The sequence below is a fragment of the Musca autumnalis genome, unplaced genomic scaffold (assembly GCF_047663935.1).
Source record: "Musca autumnalis isolate F117 unplaced genomic scaffold, ASM4766393v1 scaffold_1, whole genome shotgun sequence".
Taxonomy (NCBI): Eukaryota; Metazoa; Arthropoda; class Insecta; order Diptera; family Muscidae; genus Musca; species Musca autumnalis.
The window spans coordinates 215,881,476-215,903,132 of NW_027411644.1; the positions used below are offsets into that span (position 1 = coordinate 215,881,476).

Consider the following 21,657-nt stretch of genomic DNA (forward strand, 5'->3'; position numbering starts at 1 on the left):
ACAAACCACTTTCAATTGATATGATATATGGAATAAAGTTATATATGATATAAATTAATATATAATATTGTAAAAAAAGTCATAACCCTTATGTTTATATTTGTAGGTTTTTTTGCGGAATGCCTGCTACGGATTATTTTAGTACCTGCTGGGACGGAGGAAAATCCAGGACCAATATGGATGTGCACAGTCATCGTCGTCATCAACCGCACACGCAGCACACCAGTCGTTGCTGTTCCAATCCCAGCAAGTGCATAATTTTTACAATTTAATTGCAATGGACTCGGAGGTAAGGTCGAGGAAATTGTGGATTTTATGAGTCGGAAAAATATTATGGTCGCAATCAACAACAACTGCAGCTTGGGAGACTACACCTTTTTCAAATGTAATTCGAATCGTTTTAGTTGTAATTCGAGAATTCCATTTGTAATTGGAAACATTTCAATTGTAATTTGAATTATTCTGATTTGTTATTCGAATTATTTTATTTGTAATTCCAATTTTTATACCCTCAGCATTTATGCTAACTTCATACCGGCAAAATGTGCCTCATCCAAATAATGGTTTTAGACCCCAAGTATGTTTGGACGAAATGTGTTTCACACAATTTGGAGTCGATTGAGCAATGTCCGTCCGTCTGTCTGGCTGGAGCGCACGATAACTCTCGAACTGATGAACCGATTCGGATCAAATTTGGCTTTCGTAATATTTTTCCCAAACTTAGTTTATGTTCGAAGATGGGCTATATCGGTCCACTCCTTTCGGTACCTCCCCCACAAAAGTTCAAAAATGTTCGGAAAATTTGTACGCACGATAACTCTTGAAGGGAGTAACCGATTTGGTCCATACTTTGCTTATCGTGAAATGTGTACCAGACTTTGATAAGGTTTCAATATAGACTCAATCGGTCCAATCCTTTGTTTACATCCCACACAAAATTTCGGAAAAGTTCAGTTTAGGGTCATCTCTCGAATCGCTTTGGTTTTTGCTGCAGCAACTTGTATTCACTGCCCCCCATACGACGGTATAAGTTTCATCAGGGGCAAGTCCATACTTCCTGAAAAAATAGCCTGAAAGTTGCAAGAAACCCCTATGACACGGTGTGAGGTGGTTGGAGCGCAAGATAACTTTCGAACGGGTCTGCCGATTCGGTCCAAAATTTGGCCTTAGTAATATTTTGTCCAAACATAGTTTAAGTTCGAATATAAGCGATATCGGCCCACTACTTCAGGTGCCTTCCCCACAAAAGTTCAAAAATGTTCGGTAAATTGTTCGTACGGTAACTCTTGAAGGGAGTGGCCGAATTGGTCAATACTTTACACATTCTAATATATCTACCAGATATAGATCAGGTTCAAATATGGACTATATTTGTCCACTCCATCCGGTACCTCCCACACAAAATTTCGGATAAGTTCACTTTAAGACCTGATATGGTATCACTTTGATTTTTGTTGAAGCCACTTGCATTCGCTGCCTCAATTGCGATGGTAAAAGTTTTTTCAGGGGCAAGTCCATACTTCTTGCGCAAACAGCCCGAAGGGTGTAAAAATCCCCTATGGTACCATATGTAGTGGCTGGAGATCCATTCTTTTTAGTATCTTATCCGCAAAACTTTTGATCTTTAATCCTAATCAACATTTTTGTCGGTTCAAACGCCCAACATTTTTAAAACGCCCAAAATTTAAATACATGCGTTTTTTTGGGAAAAAATTGTTTCGATATACACAGGCTGAGGGTATATCTCTGTCGGCTGATACTTCTTTACTTGTTTTATTTGTAATTCAAATTATTCCATTTGTAATTGAACACCTGAACACCTATATCTTTAATTTCATTTTGTGCAATATAAGCCTATGGGCCGATTAAAGTTCAATTGCATTTTTATTATTCATTTCATTATCAAGTCTATGGCCACTCTGTACACCACATGGACTGCTGAATGTTGAATGTCGTGGTCTATGGTAACAGAATTCCGACCACCAACAATCGCAAGATTCAAGCGTTCATATTCGATAGTATGTTCACGACTTCTGGAAGTACCATGGCGTTCTCTCGTTGGAGTACTTCCTCGGGTTTTACCGCGAGAGCCATCCAAATCACCACATGGTGGAGAGGACCTCCCACCCAGGCATGTAATGAGGCATCTTCATGAGGGGTCCAACGTTACAGGAGAGAACGCCTTGATCAGCAAACCTATTAAGCAGGTTTGAATAGTATTCACACAGTTACAGTCGCTGTAAGCAGGACCACATGGAGTACCTTCGGTATAAATTTTCAAATTATCTTCGAACAGACCTTAAACTGCACTTAAACAATAATGTAGATCTTTTGTGAGAGAGGTACCCTAAGGAGTGGATCTATCGATCTTCAATCAGGTTTGCACAAAATATTACTAAATCCAAAGTTTGGACTAAATTCGGTTGCTCCGTTTAAGAGAGTGCAATTTCTGTGGTGGGGGTACCGGAAGGAGTGGGCTGATAGGCAAAATCATCGAGCTTCATCTAAGATTCGAAGAAAAATTACGATATGAAATTTAGACCAACGCAGTACACGTTTTCAAGATTGCCGTTCGCATCAGCCCACTACACATGGTGACTGTATGGGGATTTTTACAGCCTTCGGGTCATTTTCTCAGGAAAAAAATTTACCGTTGTAAAAGGAGCCCTGACCACAACCTACTGCAAAAAATCATCAGGGCCCTATTCCACGAAACAACTTATCGCTTTTCACTTATCAAAAAGTAGTTATTTTGAAAAGTGATACATATTTTTTTTTTTGATCCACGAAATAACTTTTCAATTTCTCTTTACACTTAGCAAATTTTTTAAAACCGTTCTTTTAGCAAAGTTGTTGCGCTCTCTTGCTTAATTTTTCCTCTATCTTGCTAAGCCTCTCAGTTCTCTTGCAAAGTGTGATTGTTATTTGTCCCAAAGAACATTTTATCATCTTTGCATTATTTTCTACTTAGCAATGATAAGTTATAAATAAAAAATTGAATGAAATAAAATAAAATGAAGTGAAATAAAATAAAATAAAGTAAAACAAAATAAAATGAAGTGAAGTGAAATAAAAGAAAAATTAAATAAAACAAGATAAAATAAAATGAAATAAAATAAAATTAAATTAAATTGAAGAAAGTAAAACAAAATAAAATAAATGAATGAAATGAAATAAAGTACAATAAAATGAAATAAAATAAAATAAAGCAAAATAAAGTGAAATGAAATAAAATTAAATAAAATAAAAATATACTCTCAAATAGTTTAGGCGAAGTGTAAAATCGAGAAACATCGATTTGTATGATTGTTCGGAGTTTGGAAGTTCGGAATCGGGTGCTTCACAAGGTGGAAGTTCGGAGGGCGAAAGATCGGAATGGGATGGTTCTTGACGTTGGAAGTTCGGAATGGGGTGGTTGGAAGTTCGGAATGGGGTGGTTAGAAGTCGGAATGGGGTTGTTGCCAGTGTGGAAATTCGGAGTGGGTGGTTGGTTTGAAGGTTGAAAGTTCGGAAAAAAGTAATTCGATCTTTATAATTTCCTAAAATATTAAAAAAACAACTATTGTCTTCTTTGGTTGCCCCTAAAAGTCTTTAAAATATCCACGCCTATTGTCTTCCTTGGTTGCCCCTAAAAGTCGTTAAAAAATACACGCCTATTGTCTTCTTTGGTTGCCCCCTAAAAATCTTTAAAATATCCACGCCTATTGTCTTCTTTGGTTGCCCCCTAAAAATCTTTAAAATATCCACGCCTATTGTCTTCTTTGGTTGCCCCCAAAAAATCTTTAAAATATCCACGCCTATTGTCTTCTTTGGTTGCCCCCTAAAAATCTTTAAAATATCCACGCCTATTGTCTTCTTTGGTTGCCCCCAAAAAATCTTTAAAATATCCACGCCTATTGTCTTCTTTGGTTGCCCCCTAAAAATCTTTAAAATATCCACGCCTATTGTCTTCTTTGGTTGCCCCCTAAAAATCTTTACAATATCCACGCCTATTGTCTTCTTTGGTTGCCCCCTAAAAATCTTTAAAATATCCACGCCTATTGTCTTCTTTGGTTGCCCCATAAAAATCTTTAAAATATCCACGGCTATTGTCTTCTTTGGTTGCCCCTAAAAATCTTTAAAATATCCACGCCTATTGTCTTCTTTGGTTGCCTCCTAAAAATCTTTAAAATATCCACGGCTATTGTCTTCTTTGGTTGCCCCTAAAAATCTTTAAAATATCCACGCCTATTGTCTTATTTGGTTGCCTCCTAAAAATCTTTAAAATATCCACGCCTATTGTCTACCTTGGTTGCCCCTAAAAGTCGTTAAAAAATACACGCCTATTGTCTTCTTTGGTTGCCCCCTAAAAATCTTTAAAATATCCACGCCTATTGTCTTCTTTGGTTGCCCCCAAAAAATCTTTACAATATCCACGCCTATTGTCTTCTTTGGTTGCCCCCTAAAAATCTTTAAAATATCCACGCCTATTGTCTTCTTTGGTTGCCCCCAAAAAATCTTTACAATATCCACGCCTATTGTCTTCTTTGGTTGCCCCCTAAAAATCTTTAAAATATCCACGCCTATTGTCTTCTTTGGTTGCCCCCTAAAAATCTTTAAAATATCCACGCCTATTGTCTTCTTTGGTTGCCCCCCTAAAAATCTTTAAAATATCCACGCCCATTGTCCTTTTTGGTAAGTCCTAAAAATCTTTAGAAAATCCACACCTACTGTCCTTTTGGGTAACTACTAAAAATTGTCTTTTTTGGTTGCCCCTAAAAATCTTTAAAAATCCACGCCTTGTCCTTTTTGGTAACTCCTAAAAATCGTTAAAAACAACCACGCCTATTGTCCTTTTTGGTAACTGCTAAAAATCTTTAAAACCAACCACGGCTCTTGTCTTCTTTGGTTCCTCTAAAAAACTTTAAAAATCCACGCTTTGTCCTTTTTGGTAACTCCTAAAAATCTTTAAAAACAACTACGCCTATTGTCATCTTTGGTTGTCCTTAAAAATCTTTTAAAAAATCCATGCCTAAGCATTAGCGGAGCAATGAGGACCACACCGACTAGGGTTTTAGAAACAATTGTGTTTGTACACCCAATAGATATTCAGGTAAGGTATGAGACAGCCATCGCAGCTGCAAGGCTAAAGTCGATGAGCGAGTGGATCGAAAAGAGCCACCAAACATACCACCAAAACATCCCAGCAAACCAAATGTCGGATGTCCGACAAGTCTCGGAAGCAACGTCGTTCAGATTTCGTTCCGATTTCTAAACGATTTTTCGGAGCGAAAATAGTTCAGATTTTGTATCGATTTCGTTCCGATTTCGGAGCGAATGTCGGAAAGAAATTTCCTTTCCGAATTTCCTAAGGATTTTCTTTAGATTTCGTTACGAAATCGGATGGAAATCGATACGATGTCGCTCCGACATTTCGTTCCGAAATTATGTCAACCACCTCATACAATTTCGTTAAGATATCGTTACGATTTCGGATCAGACATCGGACGAATCGTCCGAATTTTGTTCCGATTTCGTTAAGATGTCGGTACGATTGGTTTGCTGGGATATTAAAGGTCACAACGGGTGAATCTATAAATCAGGTAGTATCGGACCGTAGTAATGAAGTAGCCTTGTGTGAAGTGTCAATACCTGACAGAGACATGTGGATCGGGGGAGCTCTAGCACAGATTCCCGCTGGAAGCTGTGGGTTTACGGATGGGGCTGTGCTAGGGGGGAGAACCGGACTGGGTCTTTATATAATGGAAACGGAAATCTCCCTCCGTCTACCGTATCATAACACGATCCTGCAGGCGGAACTCCGGGCGATAACAGAGTGTCTGCTTTGGTTTGATACTCACACAAGGCCTACCACTGTAAATACCTTACGGACAGCAAAGCAGCCATTAGAGCTATATCAACCAAGACAGTGAAATCTAGAACTGTCTTGGAATGTATAAATAATTACTTGGAATCTATAAATAATTACTCTCAACACGGTAAGGTAAAGATTATATGGGTACCAGGGCATGCCGGGATTAGGGGTAATGAAATAGCAAACTCCTTGGCAAAACAAGCCAAGAAGCAACCCACGGTAAGTCTAGAAAACGCAAAGCCGTTTAAAGCTACGCGACTAGAACTAAAGACATGGGCAAAAAATGCACATGTATCCCTCTGGAGTAGTGAAGAGAAGGGAAAAAACACAAAAATCCTATGGGGAAACCCAGATGAGGACAAACCAAAAGAATTACTTTTAATAAGTAAAAAAGATATTAGTAGACTGACAGGAATCCTTACAAGTCACCTAGGTCTAAAAGCGCACCTGCACAAAATAGGTTGTGCAGAAAACAGTGAATGCAGAGCATGCGGAGGGGACGACGAAACGGTGGAACATTACATCTGTCATTGTCAAGCCTTCACAAATCTGAGAACCCAGTTACTAGGGAATTACCAGGCCTCGACCAAACTAGGACAATCGAGTTCAAAAAGATCAGAGACTATGTAAATAGGACAGAGACCCTAGACTAAGTCAAAAAAAAAAAAAAAATAATAATAATAAATAAATAAACAAAAAAAATTAAGCAACTTAACGAATAATTCCAAAAATATAAAGATAATCTTCCATAACCCAAAATTAGAGCGCACAACAGGCCTACTTATGGCTTAAGTGTATGTCCACATGGGCATGCGGTGATCTAGTATCACCCCTCTTTTCAACCTAACCTAACCTAACCTAGCAAAATACACTATGCAGTTACAACTTTTCACTTAGCGGAACGGAACGTTTGTGGAACAGAAATAAAAAAGAGAGCAACATTTTTTTGAAAACTTAGCAAACTCAACTTATCACTTATCAAAAATAAGGGTTCTGTGGAACGCAAAAATTTGCAAATTATCAAAAATATTGCTATGTGCAAAATGAAAAGTTGATAAGTTGTTTGATGGAATAGGGTCCAGATCTTAAACTGCACTTTACGAAATCTTGTCTGGGCGGTACCCGAAAGAGTGGACCGATACAGTCCATATTCGAACCTGATCTAAAACTGGTAGAAATATTACGATGTGGAAAGTATGGACCAAATCGGCGACTTCCTTCAAGAGTTTTCGTGCTTATAATTTTTGCGAACAATTTTGAACTTTTGTGGGGGCGGTACCCCCGAGTTAATATGTAAAATACGTTTGGACAAAATATTACGAATGCCAAATTTTGGACCGAATCGGTTGGTTCATTCGAGAGTTATCCTGCGCTCCAGCCAGCCAGACATACGGTCGGACATGGCTAAATCGTCTCCAAATTGTTTGAAATGGACATACTTGGGGTAGAAACTCAATTATTTCAATGATATTTCGAAATTGAAAATCCATTCGTGAGCCTAAAGACTGATGGTATGAAAAGGATTTGTGGAAGTAATCTATATAGTCAAACATAGTTTCTGTTAGATTAGGCGATTCGCATTTCTAAAAGAATGAAGTATCCACAAATTGTTCCGTAAATCCCTAATAGCATTCCTTATACGTTTTTTTACTAGTTTGTAAAATCAAATATGCACACGAACACACACACATAACATACACATGAAGATTTTCGTTTCAGTTGAATAGCGACAAGTCTATATTTATAAATATACATAGGTATTTAATTTTATGTAACAGGTCTATAAGAATTTAGAAGTGTAAATAAAAAACTAATTCATCAATCAGTTAAATGTTGGACACAAGACCACAAAAAAGTCCCAAAGTTTTACAAATTTGACTTATCACGTTTGCCCTATAAAAAATAGCGAAGATAGATATATGATACATGTTTTGTGGGATATGTTGTGGGATACGTATTTTAGATTTTCGTTAATACATATGTACACATGCTGATGTTGATGATGGTATGACTTGGTTTGTATTGGTACCAACGACGACGAAAACAACAGGATACGGCATCAGTACACAGTTATATTGCCGTCATCCTTGTTGCTGGCCGTGTACAAGTGTGTACGTATAGATAGATGTTCTTCATGCTCCGTGTACACATCTGAACCATTTCTCATCTGTTGAGGTTGTCGGTCGGTCGGTACGTTCGTTCGTTCGTCCGTTTTCTCCAATCACATCACACAAAGCATAAACGAAAATGCAACAGCCAACACATGTCTGTCTACAACACAACACCACCAGTGCACATGACACTACGATACGATTATAGTACCTTGTTACCATCATCCATCCAACCACCAGCATGCATTCCAATGGTCTTGTGTCTGCCTGCCTGCCAGTCAGTCAGTCGGTCCAGCAATTCTGTTTCCTGTTTTTGTCTTATTAACGTGCCGAAAAAGTTATTTCTGCAATATTTGGCATAAGGATTTGTTGTTTGTTGTACAATTTTCATTAGTAGGGTATGGATGGATGGGAAATAAGTACATAGTTGGTTGGTTGCTTCAATTTTTTTTTTTAATTGTTGTTGCATGGTATTTTGTTTAACTAGAAAAAAATATACGCTTTGAAAAGTAAGCAATGGAATGTGCATTAAATATATTAAAACTAAATACATGGGGAAATTGTATGCAATGGAAAAATGAAAAGCGTAAGAATAGGTAAAATTAGTACAAACGAATCAGTCGACAGATAAATTCCCTATGACCAGGAGTATTTGTTGTTTGTTTACATTTTCGTATGTGAAAATTAAAGTTTTCGGGGACCACAAAGCAGTGTAAATTTTCAAAACTGCACTTAAGTTGGCGGAAGTTCGCACAGCTTACCACATACCGACCTATCCCGTTATAAATGGTCAACAAGGTTTCTTAGTCTGTACCACAGCTGTTGCCGGCTGGGGACTTGAGGACCTTTTTCCTACAGATAGCTGTGAAATGTACCGACGATGTGAAAATGCTGTTGAATGTTACCCCTATAATCTTGGGGTAGTTAGTGGTGGGAATTCTGTTACCACCGACCAGGACATTGAACTTTGTGCTCAGCAGGGGTGCCAAGTTGGTGGTTTTCCCGCTTTAATCAGGAATGTCAACTGTTTAAAGGTAAAAATCGCTACAGACCTATACTGCGTATGTGGCTGTAGCGATTTTTACCTCGGAACAGTTGCCATCCCTGGTGCTCAGCAGTCCATATGGTGAACAGAATGGACGTAGACTTTGTGGCGGATATTTGTATATTTCTCCGGCGGAAAAAGTTGCTAAAATCAATGAAATAGGAGTTCAGCATTTCACAAATGACATTAGAGAAGACACCGACGCCAAGATCTTACAATCATCCGATGGAATACAGAAAAGGTAGAGGTTAAACAGTTCCGCAGATATCATCCCACCCTAGGGGAACAACCAGTTTCAATCTACGGGGTTTCGACTTCTTGTTCCTGAATTTTACGTACGACTGGCTTCCACACATATATGTAGTTGATTATCCAACGTCTCAAACTTGGCCGTAGGTTAGTCTGCTCGATGTCCTTTAACTGCGTGGATGGAATAGAGAAAAGGTAGAGGTTAAACAGTTGCGGAAATATCACACACCATGGGGAATTCCAAGTTTCATTCTGCGGGGTTTCGATCTCTTGTTCTTCATTATATAAATATGGCAGGAGGATTGTCTGCTCGATGTCCTAATATGTGTGAAGATGGCGTGCAGTGATGTGTTGCTTACGGATCCCATTCTGATGGATTAACTTCAATTGGATAGCCATTTCTGATGCTGGGGAGAAGTAAAGCCCGAAGGGTCTTAGATCCGGGCGAAAAAAGCGAACTTGGTCTGTACGATACACCTTTGCTGGCATCCTTGCCTGGATGCAGTAATGGGACCACTCTGTAAATTTTCAGACTTCGTACGCGATGTAAAAACTTTCCTGAGATACTCAACACCAGGCTCATTCAGCTGTTTCAGCATTACCACGGAGATACCGTCAGGGTTGCTTGGATGATTTAGCATTGCTAATGGCATTTGCAATATCATCCATCGAAAATTGTTGTGATTCCAACTCGGCGAAAAGAGAGCTAATGCGAAACGGGTGCTCGACAATTTGTTGATTAAAATAACTTGCGTACCTCTTTGGATCAGTTGGCGTAATGTCTGAGGTCCTATCTTCCTTCTTCCTAGCAATTTCGGATGACACTAATTCCGACTGCAATGCTGCATCTCACTATCATTTGTAAGTCCCGCCAGCTCTGCCGGGAAATTTGGTTTCACTTCGGGTATTCGACTAGCAGGTAAATATCGAACGGATGCAGCTGTGATGATGTCCCAGAACATCCTTTCAACTATCCGAAAATCAGAAAGGTTGGGCAGTTCTATAAATTGGTGATTGGTGAACTCACTGAAGCTTGTCCAATTAGCTTTCCAATGATCGATGAGAAAGCGGGGCGGAGAAAGACGAAGTGACACGACGATTTAATCTGTGCGAACTGTGACATTTCACATTCCAAATTGACCGTGCAAAACGCGCTATACGCCTCTTGTCATTGCAGAGGAACGAATGCCAATCTCATGATGAGTATTAAAGTTCTCTAAGACCAGTCAGTTACGACGTTCCAACAGCGGGCTAATGTTAGGCCTATAACTGGCAGTAAAGCTGTGTACGGGTTCTATTTTACATTTTGGTCAATAATAAGCAACCAAGTTTCTTCTCAATGCCTTGTTTGAGTTTCAAACCAACGACTGCAAGGCTGACATCACTAATATCGGCGCGGTATCATTAGTGTACGCCTATACAAATAATGAGCTTTTAGCATCATACTTTAATTCTAGAGTAAATAAATCTGAAATTGAGTATTTTCAAATTCCATTTTGCCATAAAAAAAAACTTGACCCAGGTAAAACGCATACTTTAAAAAACAATAGTAGACGAAACGAGAAAGAATGCCAACCAACAGTCTCCAGTGGTATTGTCCTCATACAAAAAGTTCACATCTTCCGCGATTCGAGAAAGAAGCACACAGACAAAGCACAAAAAAAAACATTAGCGTTTTGCTTATGCTCCCATTTATTGTGTTGAATTGAAAATGTCCCAAACAAACTTTTTCGTTTTTTTACTTTAAACAGTTATGTGGCGAAGGAGGAAGGAAGCCTGAATTTTAGTCAAAGCCAACAAATGTTGTTGTGTGTGTGTTTATTCGCGCATTCTTGGGTATGAATATCTATCTGCATGTTTGTCCTGCTGCTGTTGTTGTTGCTGTTACCATCTATGAATATAATGGTGTTGGTTTGTTGTGTTATATCCCTTCTTATGTTCTGTTGCGCTACGGCTTCTTTTCCAAAGGCAAAATACAAATCGATATTTAGTATCGTTGGTGAGTTTTCAAATGTTGGTCCTCCACACGTACAAAAAAGGAACAAAAGGACTTTGTTAAATTAAATTTTTTTATGTGGGAAAATAGAAGTAGGAGATGCTAAAACATTTTTTTTGTGTTCAAAATTTGTTTTTGAAAAGTCAAATCGTCGAATAGGAAAATTCAGCGAACAAATACAAATTTTCAATATGAGAGACGAGTTTTTTCCTCGATAAACTTTTCTGTAAGAAACTTTATATTCAAGGGAATTTCACCATTGATAAACTAATTGTATATGACAGCCATCTAGACTACTTAAGACAGTCAACTTTGGCTTATCTCTAGTTTAGTTTAAAACTCTCCGATTTTTTTTTTTGAATTTTTTCCAGAGGTAGCTATTGTTGCGGTGATCAAAGCAAAAAACATTGTTCCACAAAATCCCATAGGGGACAAGGGAGACTTCTCTCATATCAATGAGTGCACCCGATTCATATTTAGCTCAATGATATGGGTCCTACTGTTTATCGCCGAGTCCGAACGGCGTGTCTTAAGACACCACTTGTGGAGAAGTTTTTCAAGGCTGAAATACTCAGGAAATGTCGCCAACATTACTGAGGGGTATTTTGCCACCGTTGAAAAATATTTGATGTTGCCTGGCCGGGGAATCGAACCTCCGACCTTCTGCGTGCAAGGCGGGCGTGCATACCATTGCACCACGGTGGCACCATGGCACCCGATGCGGTGATCACGGGAATATATTATTTCCTTGGAGGACGGACCCGGTTACCCGGTTATGTGACCGGTATTATAGAAAACCGATTTTTGGGCTATATCATCTGAACACCTGAAAATACACCTGAAATGGCCACTTGTTGGATAGGTATTTCCATAAGCTTTCCAATGATACATTTTGTAGCATTCGGTTCATTAGAGCCGAGTCTAACCCGGGTTTTACACCCGGGCTCTAATGAACTGAATGATACAAAATGTATCATTGGAAAGCTTATGGAAATACCTATCCAATAAGTGACAACAAGACACCTAGAACCGGTTTGTAAAGATTCTAAGTGTCATATCTCTGGATCCCAGAGAAGGTATTACAATATATAGCACTATTTTGGAAAGGTTAAAGTGTGAACTATAATCTGGCATACATTAAGCGAGCACCCATAATGGGCCCATTTTCGACTTTTTTAAGATTTTTTGGAAAACCCCAGGTCTAAAAATTGGTTTTGAATATAGTAGCCGAACACATGAAAATAGCCCCTTCGTATAACACCTTGTTGGACAGGTATTTCCATAAGCTTTCCAAAGATATCCATATCAATCGGTTCAGTAGAGACGGGTCTAACCCGAACTTTCGCGTCAAATAACCGGGTCTGATCAGCGCAACATAATCTACCTTTGGAAAAAATTTCAAAGAAATCGTAGCGGTTTTATAAACTAGAGTTGTTCCTCAACTTTTAACTCTGCTCCCTGAAACTAGAATTCCCGAAACGAATGTTCTCGCTGTAGTAGATGCCCAAATAGTTGTAACCATACCCAGCAAAATTTGACGGAAGGGGTTCTTTGCGATGACGTGATTTCATGTCATCTTTTGCATTGGTTCAAAGGAAGTCGTGAAAGATCCGATCTTTTCATTAGGATTTGAACCAATGCAAAGGAAGTCGTGAAAGATCCGATCTTTTCATCAGCATTTGTACCCATTCCATCGATCCAATAGAGATGATGTTTGTGTTTTTATTTACACACCTGTTTATTTTCATTTTGGTATGTTCCAGTACTGCAAAAATCTACTAATTTTTACTATTTTTTCCGATAACATAAAGGAAAAATTGTTATCGTAGTAAAAATAAGTAGATTCTTGCAGTTTCTGGAACAGACCAAAGTTGTTAGAACTGTCGTCGTGATGTGTCTTACATTTCCTGCATATCAGACAACTAAAACTTCTAAACAATTGGTATTATATGAAGTCCCAACCATCGAGCTAAAAATAGAATCGGACTGCACACATTGTTATTTTAAAAGTTCCCTTGTCTGTTCTGAATCTGACATAGAATGAAATCAATCAAATCTCGCTTCTTGGAATTTGAAAAAAAGTCCGAAACGAAAAGGAACAAGAATCTGAAAATAAAGAAGAAACTACTTTTGGAAAGAAACAATTAAAAATAAATTAATTAAGCATAAATGGTATTTTCCATAAAAAGTCTCTCCTTCCCGTTCATTACATTTTGTTCTTAGAGATCCCTAAAGCAAGCCGGGTTGTAGATCCCTACATATTTCCGTCACTAAACAAAATAGTATAAACTAGCAAAATACCCGCTACTTTGTATGCGGAAAAGGAATAATATACAAATAAACAATATTTAATATGGAGAACACTGAGAATTTTGATGTACTAATACCTATTTGAATTGATATTTAATTTCCATCAAGTACTGCTCGTACAAGTTTTGTTCGAATTTAAAAAAAGACCTCTATACTTCAACAGCGGCCTACATTTTAAATTCCAGTCCATGCTTTATTAGAACGGTATGGGTATTTTAAAAATTTTATCCACATTTTCCAACCCAATTTTGGAATTTGTGATATAAAAATGTAGAATACCATTATTCAGAAAATGTTACCCTAACAGTTAATTTTTGAGATATTTTATTTTAGGCCTTTTTTCTCAGGATTTAAAAACATTCAGTACATTATTTAGAAACCGAATTCGTTTTAACTTAAAAACAATAGTACATTATTCAGTACAATTTTTAAAATCCAGAACCTTAGCTCAAACGTTCCAGTTTTAGCTCTACTTGTTCACCCAATGTCAATGGTATTACATGTAGAAACCTTTCATACATTTAAAGGCTGATTTAAATAAATTTTCTGATCCAATCTCAACGGTGATCCTCATAACAAATTTTATTTATCGATTCACCCAATACCAGTGCCTCAATATTTAGTATTATTTAATACTTCTAGTACACTTATTTTACGACCACCTCTACCAATGAACCTGACAAATCAATAATATATCAGAATTTCACTTCTATTCCTTAACCCAATACCAAATTTATTGCAATTTTGTACTTTTCACGCACTAATGATATACTTCCATCTTCATTGCTACACCCAACGTCAAATTTAATAGCATTTAGTACATTTCGTATTTCTCTAATTTTAGAATGGGTATCTATTTCAAAAAATCCGTATCTAAACACCAACACAATCCCTCATACAACAATTCCACCTATGTATATCCCTTCATGCAACACCAAACTGGTAACAAATTTAGTACTTATAGTATGTATGTATAAGTTTCAAAAATTGCCTCCTTTTATCCAAAACTAAACTGGGTGCCACCGTGGTGCAATGGTATGCACGCCCGCCTTGCACGTAGAAGGTCGGGGGTTCGATTCCCCGGCCAGGCAACATCAAACATTTTTCAACGGTGGCAAAATACCCCTCAGTAATGTTGGCGACATTTCCTGAGTTCTTCAGCCTTGAAAAACTTCTCCACAAGTGGTGTCTTAAGACACGCCGTTCGGACTCGGCGATAAACAGTAGGTCCCATATCATTGAGCTTAAATATGAATCGGGGTGCACTCATTGATATGAGAGAAGTCTCCCTTGTCCCGTATGGGATGTTGTGGAACAATATATCCCAACGCGATTTTGTATTTTTCGTATACATTAGTACGCATTTTCAAAACTTCCTCTCTATCTCCACTCTAAACGTCAACTGCTATGCTAATACCAAATTTCACAATTTCAGCTCTACGCCTTAGCACAATAACAATTTGGACCAAATTCTGTGCCACTTGGTAGTCTTGGTACACTTATTGTACGTATGTTTATCCACAACCACATCCATATCTCAACCCTACATACCAACAGCGGCTATAATACCAAATTTCCGAATTCCACCTCTATTCATAATACCATTAACACTTTTAGTATGAAAGTACGAATTTCAATAACTATCTTCAATAGTAATTGCGAATTTCAGGATTCCACCTCTATCCGTTCTCCCAAATCCAAATTGTTCCAAATTTAGTACCATTTAGAACTTTTCGTACACATAAGTACGAAATTCCAAAACTACCTCAATCCTATACTACAACAGTAAACATAACTCCAAATTTAAGGATTCCAGCTCTATCCGTTCTCTCAAATCCAAATTGTACCAAATTTAGTACCATTTAGTACTTTTCGTACACATAAATACGAATTTCAGGATTCCAGCTCTATCCGTTCTCTCAAATCCAAATTGTACCAAATTTAGTACCATTTAGTACTTTTCGTACACATAAGTACGAATTTCCAAACCTACCTCAATCCTATACTCCAACAGTAACCGTAACTCGAAATTTTAGGATTCCAACTGTTTCCGTTCACCCAAATATAAATTGTGCCAAATTTAGTACCATTTAGTACTTTCCGTACCCATAAGTACGAGTTTCCAAAACTACTTCAATCCTACACTCCATAAGTAATCTTAATTATAAATATCAGGATTCCAGCTCTATCTGTTCACCCAAATCCAAAATGTACCAAACTTAGTACCATTTAGTACTTTCCGTACCCATAAATACGAATTTCCGAAACTACCTCAATCCTAAACTCCATATTTAATTTTAATTTCAAATTTCAGGATTACAGCTCTATCCGAGCACCTAAATTTAAATTGTACCAAATTTAGTACCATTTAGTACTTTCCGTACCCATAAGTACGAATTTCCAAGACTAACTCAATCTTACACTCCAAAAGTAATTAAATTCCAAATATCAGGATTCCAGCACTATCCGTTCACCCAAATCCAATTTGTACCAAATTTAGTACCGTTTACTACTTTTCGTACCCATAAGTAAGAATTTCCAAAACTACCCCCATATCTCAATCGTACACTTCAACGTTAATCTAAATTCCAAATTTCAGGTTTTCAGCTCTATCCGTTCACCCAAATCCAAAATGTACCAAATTTAGTACCATTTAGTACTTCTCGTACACATAAGTACGAACTTCCACAATCATTTCCTTATATCAACTCCACTTCCCAACCTTGATTCCCACACCAAATATGAAGATTGTAGCTATATCTGCTCAAAATATGCAATTGGTACCAAATTTAGTAACTTTTCGTACACTTATAGGTCGAATTTCCAAAAACCCTTTGGTACATCTTTCTAACTCTCCATCAGTTACCCTCATTCCAAATTTCAGAATTCTAGCTCTTCCCGTTTGCCTAATACAAAGGGTACCATATTTAGTACCTTTTAGTACTTTTCGTACCCTTCTAGGTCGAATTTCCAAAAACCCAGCCTTATCTCACCCCTACACACCGACAGCAACCCACAGTCAAAATTTCAGCTTTCTAGCTTCAGCGGTTTCGTCTGGGCGATGATATGTCAGTCACTCACTCAGTCACTCACTCACTCACTAAGCTCTTTTATATATATAGATTACCAAAATGTTATAAAATAACAAAATTATAAAATAAAAGTAATTTACGAAATAAAAATACTTAAAGGAGTGCATTTGGAGTCCATGTTGAAATCTGAACTGGTGATGGGAAGATAATTGAAAAAACCTTTTGTAAGATGAAAGAATATCAGTTGCGGAGAACGGAGGAAGTAATCCTTTGCTTTGCAGCGGTGGTGATTACATTGCAATTTTGGATGTAAACTTTTGAAAAACTAAACTGATAAATTAATTGTAGCTATTTCATGAATTCGTTTGAATTAATAAAGAGTTTTGTTTTTCATGAAAACCATATTTCAATACAGCATTTCCATTTTCCAAACAAGACATGAAAATTTCATGCCAAGGGGTTGGTGAAAATGACATGCCAAAGCATTGGTTAAAATGACATGTCAAAGCATGGGTAAAAATGACGTGTCAAAGCATTGGTGAAAATGACATGTCAAATGATTGGTGGAAATGACATGTCAACGCATTGGTTAAAATGACATGCTTAGGATCCAGAAAAGAACGTCATCTTTTGGGGTCCACGCTCATATAAAATTCATCGATGAAGATGCTAAAAAGATGACATGCTAGATCACTTGCACCCATGATTGAATGTCATCTTTGGCATCGAACATTTTGCTGGGATATCATCATTTCAAAAGAGAAAAACAAGTGATATGTTGCAACCCCACGAGGCGGGTTCCTCGATACCGGATTGACTCGGAACCACACAACAACCTTGTTCCGACCAGCGGCTGCCACCACAGCATGTATATGTGTGTATTTGTATCGTGTCGGGATAAAGGGAAAATTTACAAAAAATGACCAAAATTGATGCGCTCATTTTGGCACATCTGCATCCACCACATTCAAATTTCGGCGAAAAGCAATAGATGCCTGGAGTTGATGCATCTCAAGGTGTGTTCTGGACTCGTCCATGCGAGAGACTATATTGCTGCATGCTGCGTGAACACAGCCCCCTGTGACTCGCCATCGTGATCAGAACACTCAACTCCTTCCCTTATTGGAATTTAATTGCAATGGACTCCGAGGTAAGATCGAGGAAATGGTGGATTTTATGAGTCGAAAGAAAATCGTGATCGCGGCGGTGCAGGAAACCAAGCTCAACAACAACTGCAGCAGATCGCACCAGAAGTGGAGGTGGTCATTAAGCTTTTCTATTGCACCAATCTGTCCAATACAGACCTACCTCGCTTGAGCCTGGCTCTATTGGCCCGTACACATGGAAGCAGCATGTGTAGCAGTCAGGTGTGGAACTCCCGAGGTAGAGTTGGTGAACGTATATATGTAAATCCCGGCGACAAATAGCTGTACTCCATATTATAGGCCCACATTACCCCAATTTTGGAAGGTCATTACCGTATGGTCTTGAGGAACTTTAATGCTCATTATGAGCTATGACATTCGGTTCTCGGAAACGACCAGAGGGGTATAATGCTTGTTGAGCAGATTGTTAGCTCTACGTTTTGCACGGTCAATGAAGATGCCCCTCCTAGTGTCACCGTTCGCCAGACAAATGACGTCACTCGCAGACATTTTTCTTGGATCAGACCATCTCCCCATAATTGTCTCCATCAGCAGACGACCCGATTTCATCACCTCTGAACTCCGCCCTTTCATCAATCATGGGCTAATTGGCCTAGTTTCAGAGAGTTCACTAATCACCGCTTCCGAGATCTGCCGAACCCTTCAGATGTTCGGGTAGTAGTACGGACGTTTCGAGACATAATCACTGCTGCAGCATCTCGCCATATACCTGCTGCTCAATTACCTGAAGTGAGACCAAACTTCCCAGCAGAGGCGATGAGATTAGCGAATTAGCGTGATGAGCTTCGTCGTGCCAACTCCAGTGACCCCAGACTTTGGGAGCTTACACTGGAAGTTAACAGTTTTGTCCGTAAGCATGTGTGGTTAAATCATCTATAGAGTTGCAACATTGAGGCCGGAATAAAGGAATTGTGAGCAACGGTTAAGTCACTCTCGAAACTTGAAAAGAAGGAAGATAGGACGCATTAGATCTCGTCCTGTCAAGAATGAACCACCACAATTTACAATGGGTGATGTTGCGAATGTCATCAGGAACGCTAAACCATCCAAAACGTTCGGCCCTGATGGAATCTCCATGGTAATGCTGAAACGACTGGATGCCACCGCAGCAAAGACCCTTGATACTGTAGTTCTCCCCCCAGCGTCAGAAATAAATACCCCCAGCAAAATGTTCGATGCCAAAGATGACATTCAATCATGGGTGCAAGTGATCTAGCATGTCATCTTTTTAGCATCTTCATCGATGAATTTTATATGAGCGTGGACCCCAAAAGATGACGTTCTTTTCTGGATCCTAAGCATGTCATTTTAACCAATGCGTTGACATGTCATTTTCACCAATGCTTTGGCATGTCATTTCCACCAATGATTTGACATGTCATTTTCACCAATGCTTTGACACGTCATTTTCACCCATGCTTTGACATGTCATTTTAACCAATGCTTTGGCATGTCATTTTCACCAACCCCTTGGCATGAAATTTTCATGTCTTGTTTGGAAAATGGAAATGCTGTATTGAAATATGGTTTTCATGAAAAACAAAACTCTTTATTAATTCAAACGAATTCATGAAATAGCTACAATTAATTTATCAGTTTAGTTTTTCAAAAGTTTACATCCAAAATTGCAATGTAATCACCACCGCTGCAAAGCAAAGGATTACTTCCTCCGTTCTCCGCAACTGATATTCTTTCATCTTACAAAAGGTTTTTTCAATTATCTTCCCATCACCAGTTCAGATTTCAACATGGACTCCAAATGCACTCCTTTAAGTATTTTTATTTCGTAAATTACTTTTATTTTATAATTTTGTTATTTTATAACAACATTTTGGTAATTTATACTCTTTTGTTTAGTGACGGAAATATGTAGGGATCTACAATCCGGCTTGCTTTAGGGATCTCTAAGAACAAAATGTAACGAACGGGGAGGAGAGACTTTTTATGGAAAATACCATTTATGCTTAATTAATTTATTTTTAATTGTTTCTTTCCAAAAGTAGTTTCTTCTTTATTTTCAGATTCTTGTTCCTTTTCGTTTCGGACTTTTTTCTCAAATTCCAAGAAGCGAGATTTGATTGATTTCATTCTATGTCAGATTTAGAACAGACAAGGGAATTTTTAAAATAACAATGTGTGCAGTCCGATTCTATTTTTAGCTCGATGGTTGGGACTTCATATAATACCAATTGTTTAGAAGTTTTAGTTGTCTGATATGCAGGAAATGTAAGACGACGACAGTTCTAACATCTTTGATCTGTTCCAGAATCTGCAAGAATCTACTAATTTCTACTACGATAACAATTTTTTCTTTATGTTATCGGGGAAAAATAGTAAAAATTAGTAGATTCTTGCAGTACTGGAACATACCAAAATGAAAATAAACAGGTGTGTAAATAAAAACACAAACATCATCTCTATTGGATCGATGGAATGGGTACAAATGCTGATGAAAAGATCGGATCTTTCACGACTTCCTTTGCATTGGTTCAAATCCTAATGAAAAGATCGGATCTTTCACGACTTCCTTTGAACCAATGCAAAAGATGACATGAAATCACGTCATCGCAAAGAACCCCTTCCGTCAAATTTTTCTGGGTAATATATACTTTATAGGGTCGCCGACGAATATTTCGATGTGTTACAAACGGAATGACCAATGTAATTATACCCTCTCACTCTTTCTTTCATTGTTTTCTTAGGAAAATGATTACTCTCCTAGGCGTTGAAACTTTCATAAGTAAAAAAGCGTTAAGTTCGACCGGGACGAACATTTTTAACTTTCACCACTCACCACCCAAAAGTTTGTGAAAAACTGTAACTCATCTAATTTCGAGTCTAGGCCCAGATAAAATATCATTAAAAGAACATAATTGTGAATTACAATGTGCGCTTCCTTGTTGAAACCCTCAACATGTTGTCAAAATCTCTTCGTAAATGTGTTTATCTTTAGTTGCCTTAATTAATATGCCTATATACTAAAATATTTAAATTGTTTTCTCACTGTGCGTGTATTCGTTCATATGTACTTACGTTGATGTTTATCAGCTAATTGAACCAGGGGATTTGGAAGATCACGTCTTCTATAGAAGCACATAACTTTTGCCTCAACATTGCCGCTTTGATTTTTATTTAATTCCTCTATGCGACGTATAAGATATGGACTATTCGGAGATGTCTCCACATAGACATAGTCTGCAAAGAAAACAGCAAAAATAGAAGAAAAGGAAGAAAACAAACAAAAAAAGTTATTAATGTAAAAATGCAAACGACACATTCATTAGATATCACATTAAAATAAAAAAAAGAGTATTTAGAAGAAAAAATAATCCAATCCAGTTTCTAATATTTCTTGTTGTTGGTGCTGCTAACGCTGTTACTGTTGTTGTTGTTAGGCAATAAATGGTTTGTCGTTTTTGCATTTAATAAATACCAACACTCTATGTGCGTATTAAAAAAAAGAGGTGGCACATATAAACACACGGTGGTGGAGGAGCTGCTAACAAAATGTGGTCGGTCCGTCGTCGATTGGTCGTTTAGTAGTTATGTATGACGTATGTTTGTACATATTCTCATACAATTAACAAAATCACTGTCCATATTCAAGATATTGTTGGTTAGTCGTTTTGTATGTTGGTTGGTACCATAGCCATAGCATAGCTCTTCTTGTTGTTGTCTGCACTAAATATTACACATAAAAGTAGGTACATATATACCTATCTACACATAGATGTGTGTCCACCATCATCATCATCTACCAGTAGTCACTTTAGTCACTCTGTCGTCCCCAAGTACAGACAATACAAAAGGTATGAAAAAAGAGTACTCACAGCCAGCCATCCATCCATTCATACCGATGTACACACATGTAGGCATGCCGCCCATTTGTTTGGT

The 21,657-nt window shown here is 37.9% G+C and overlaps 1 protein-coding gene across 2 annotated transcripts in view; it reads right to left on the reverse strand.

The window, feature by feature from the left end:
• MTA1-like (metastasis associated 1-like) overlaps positions 1-21,657 on the reverse strand; it is a 56,619-nt gene that overhangs the window by 18,935 nt on the left and 16,027 nt on the right. For both annotated transcript variants that reach the window (XM_073960118.1, XM_073960119.1), the window contains exon 2: positions 20,797-20,958. In XM_073960118.1, coding sequence (XP_073816219.1) covers positions 20,797-20,958 — 162 coding nt within the window. The remainder of the gene's footprint in view (positions 1-20,796; positions 20,959-21,657) is intronic.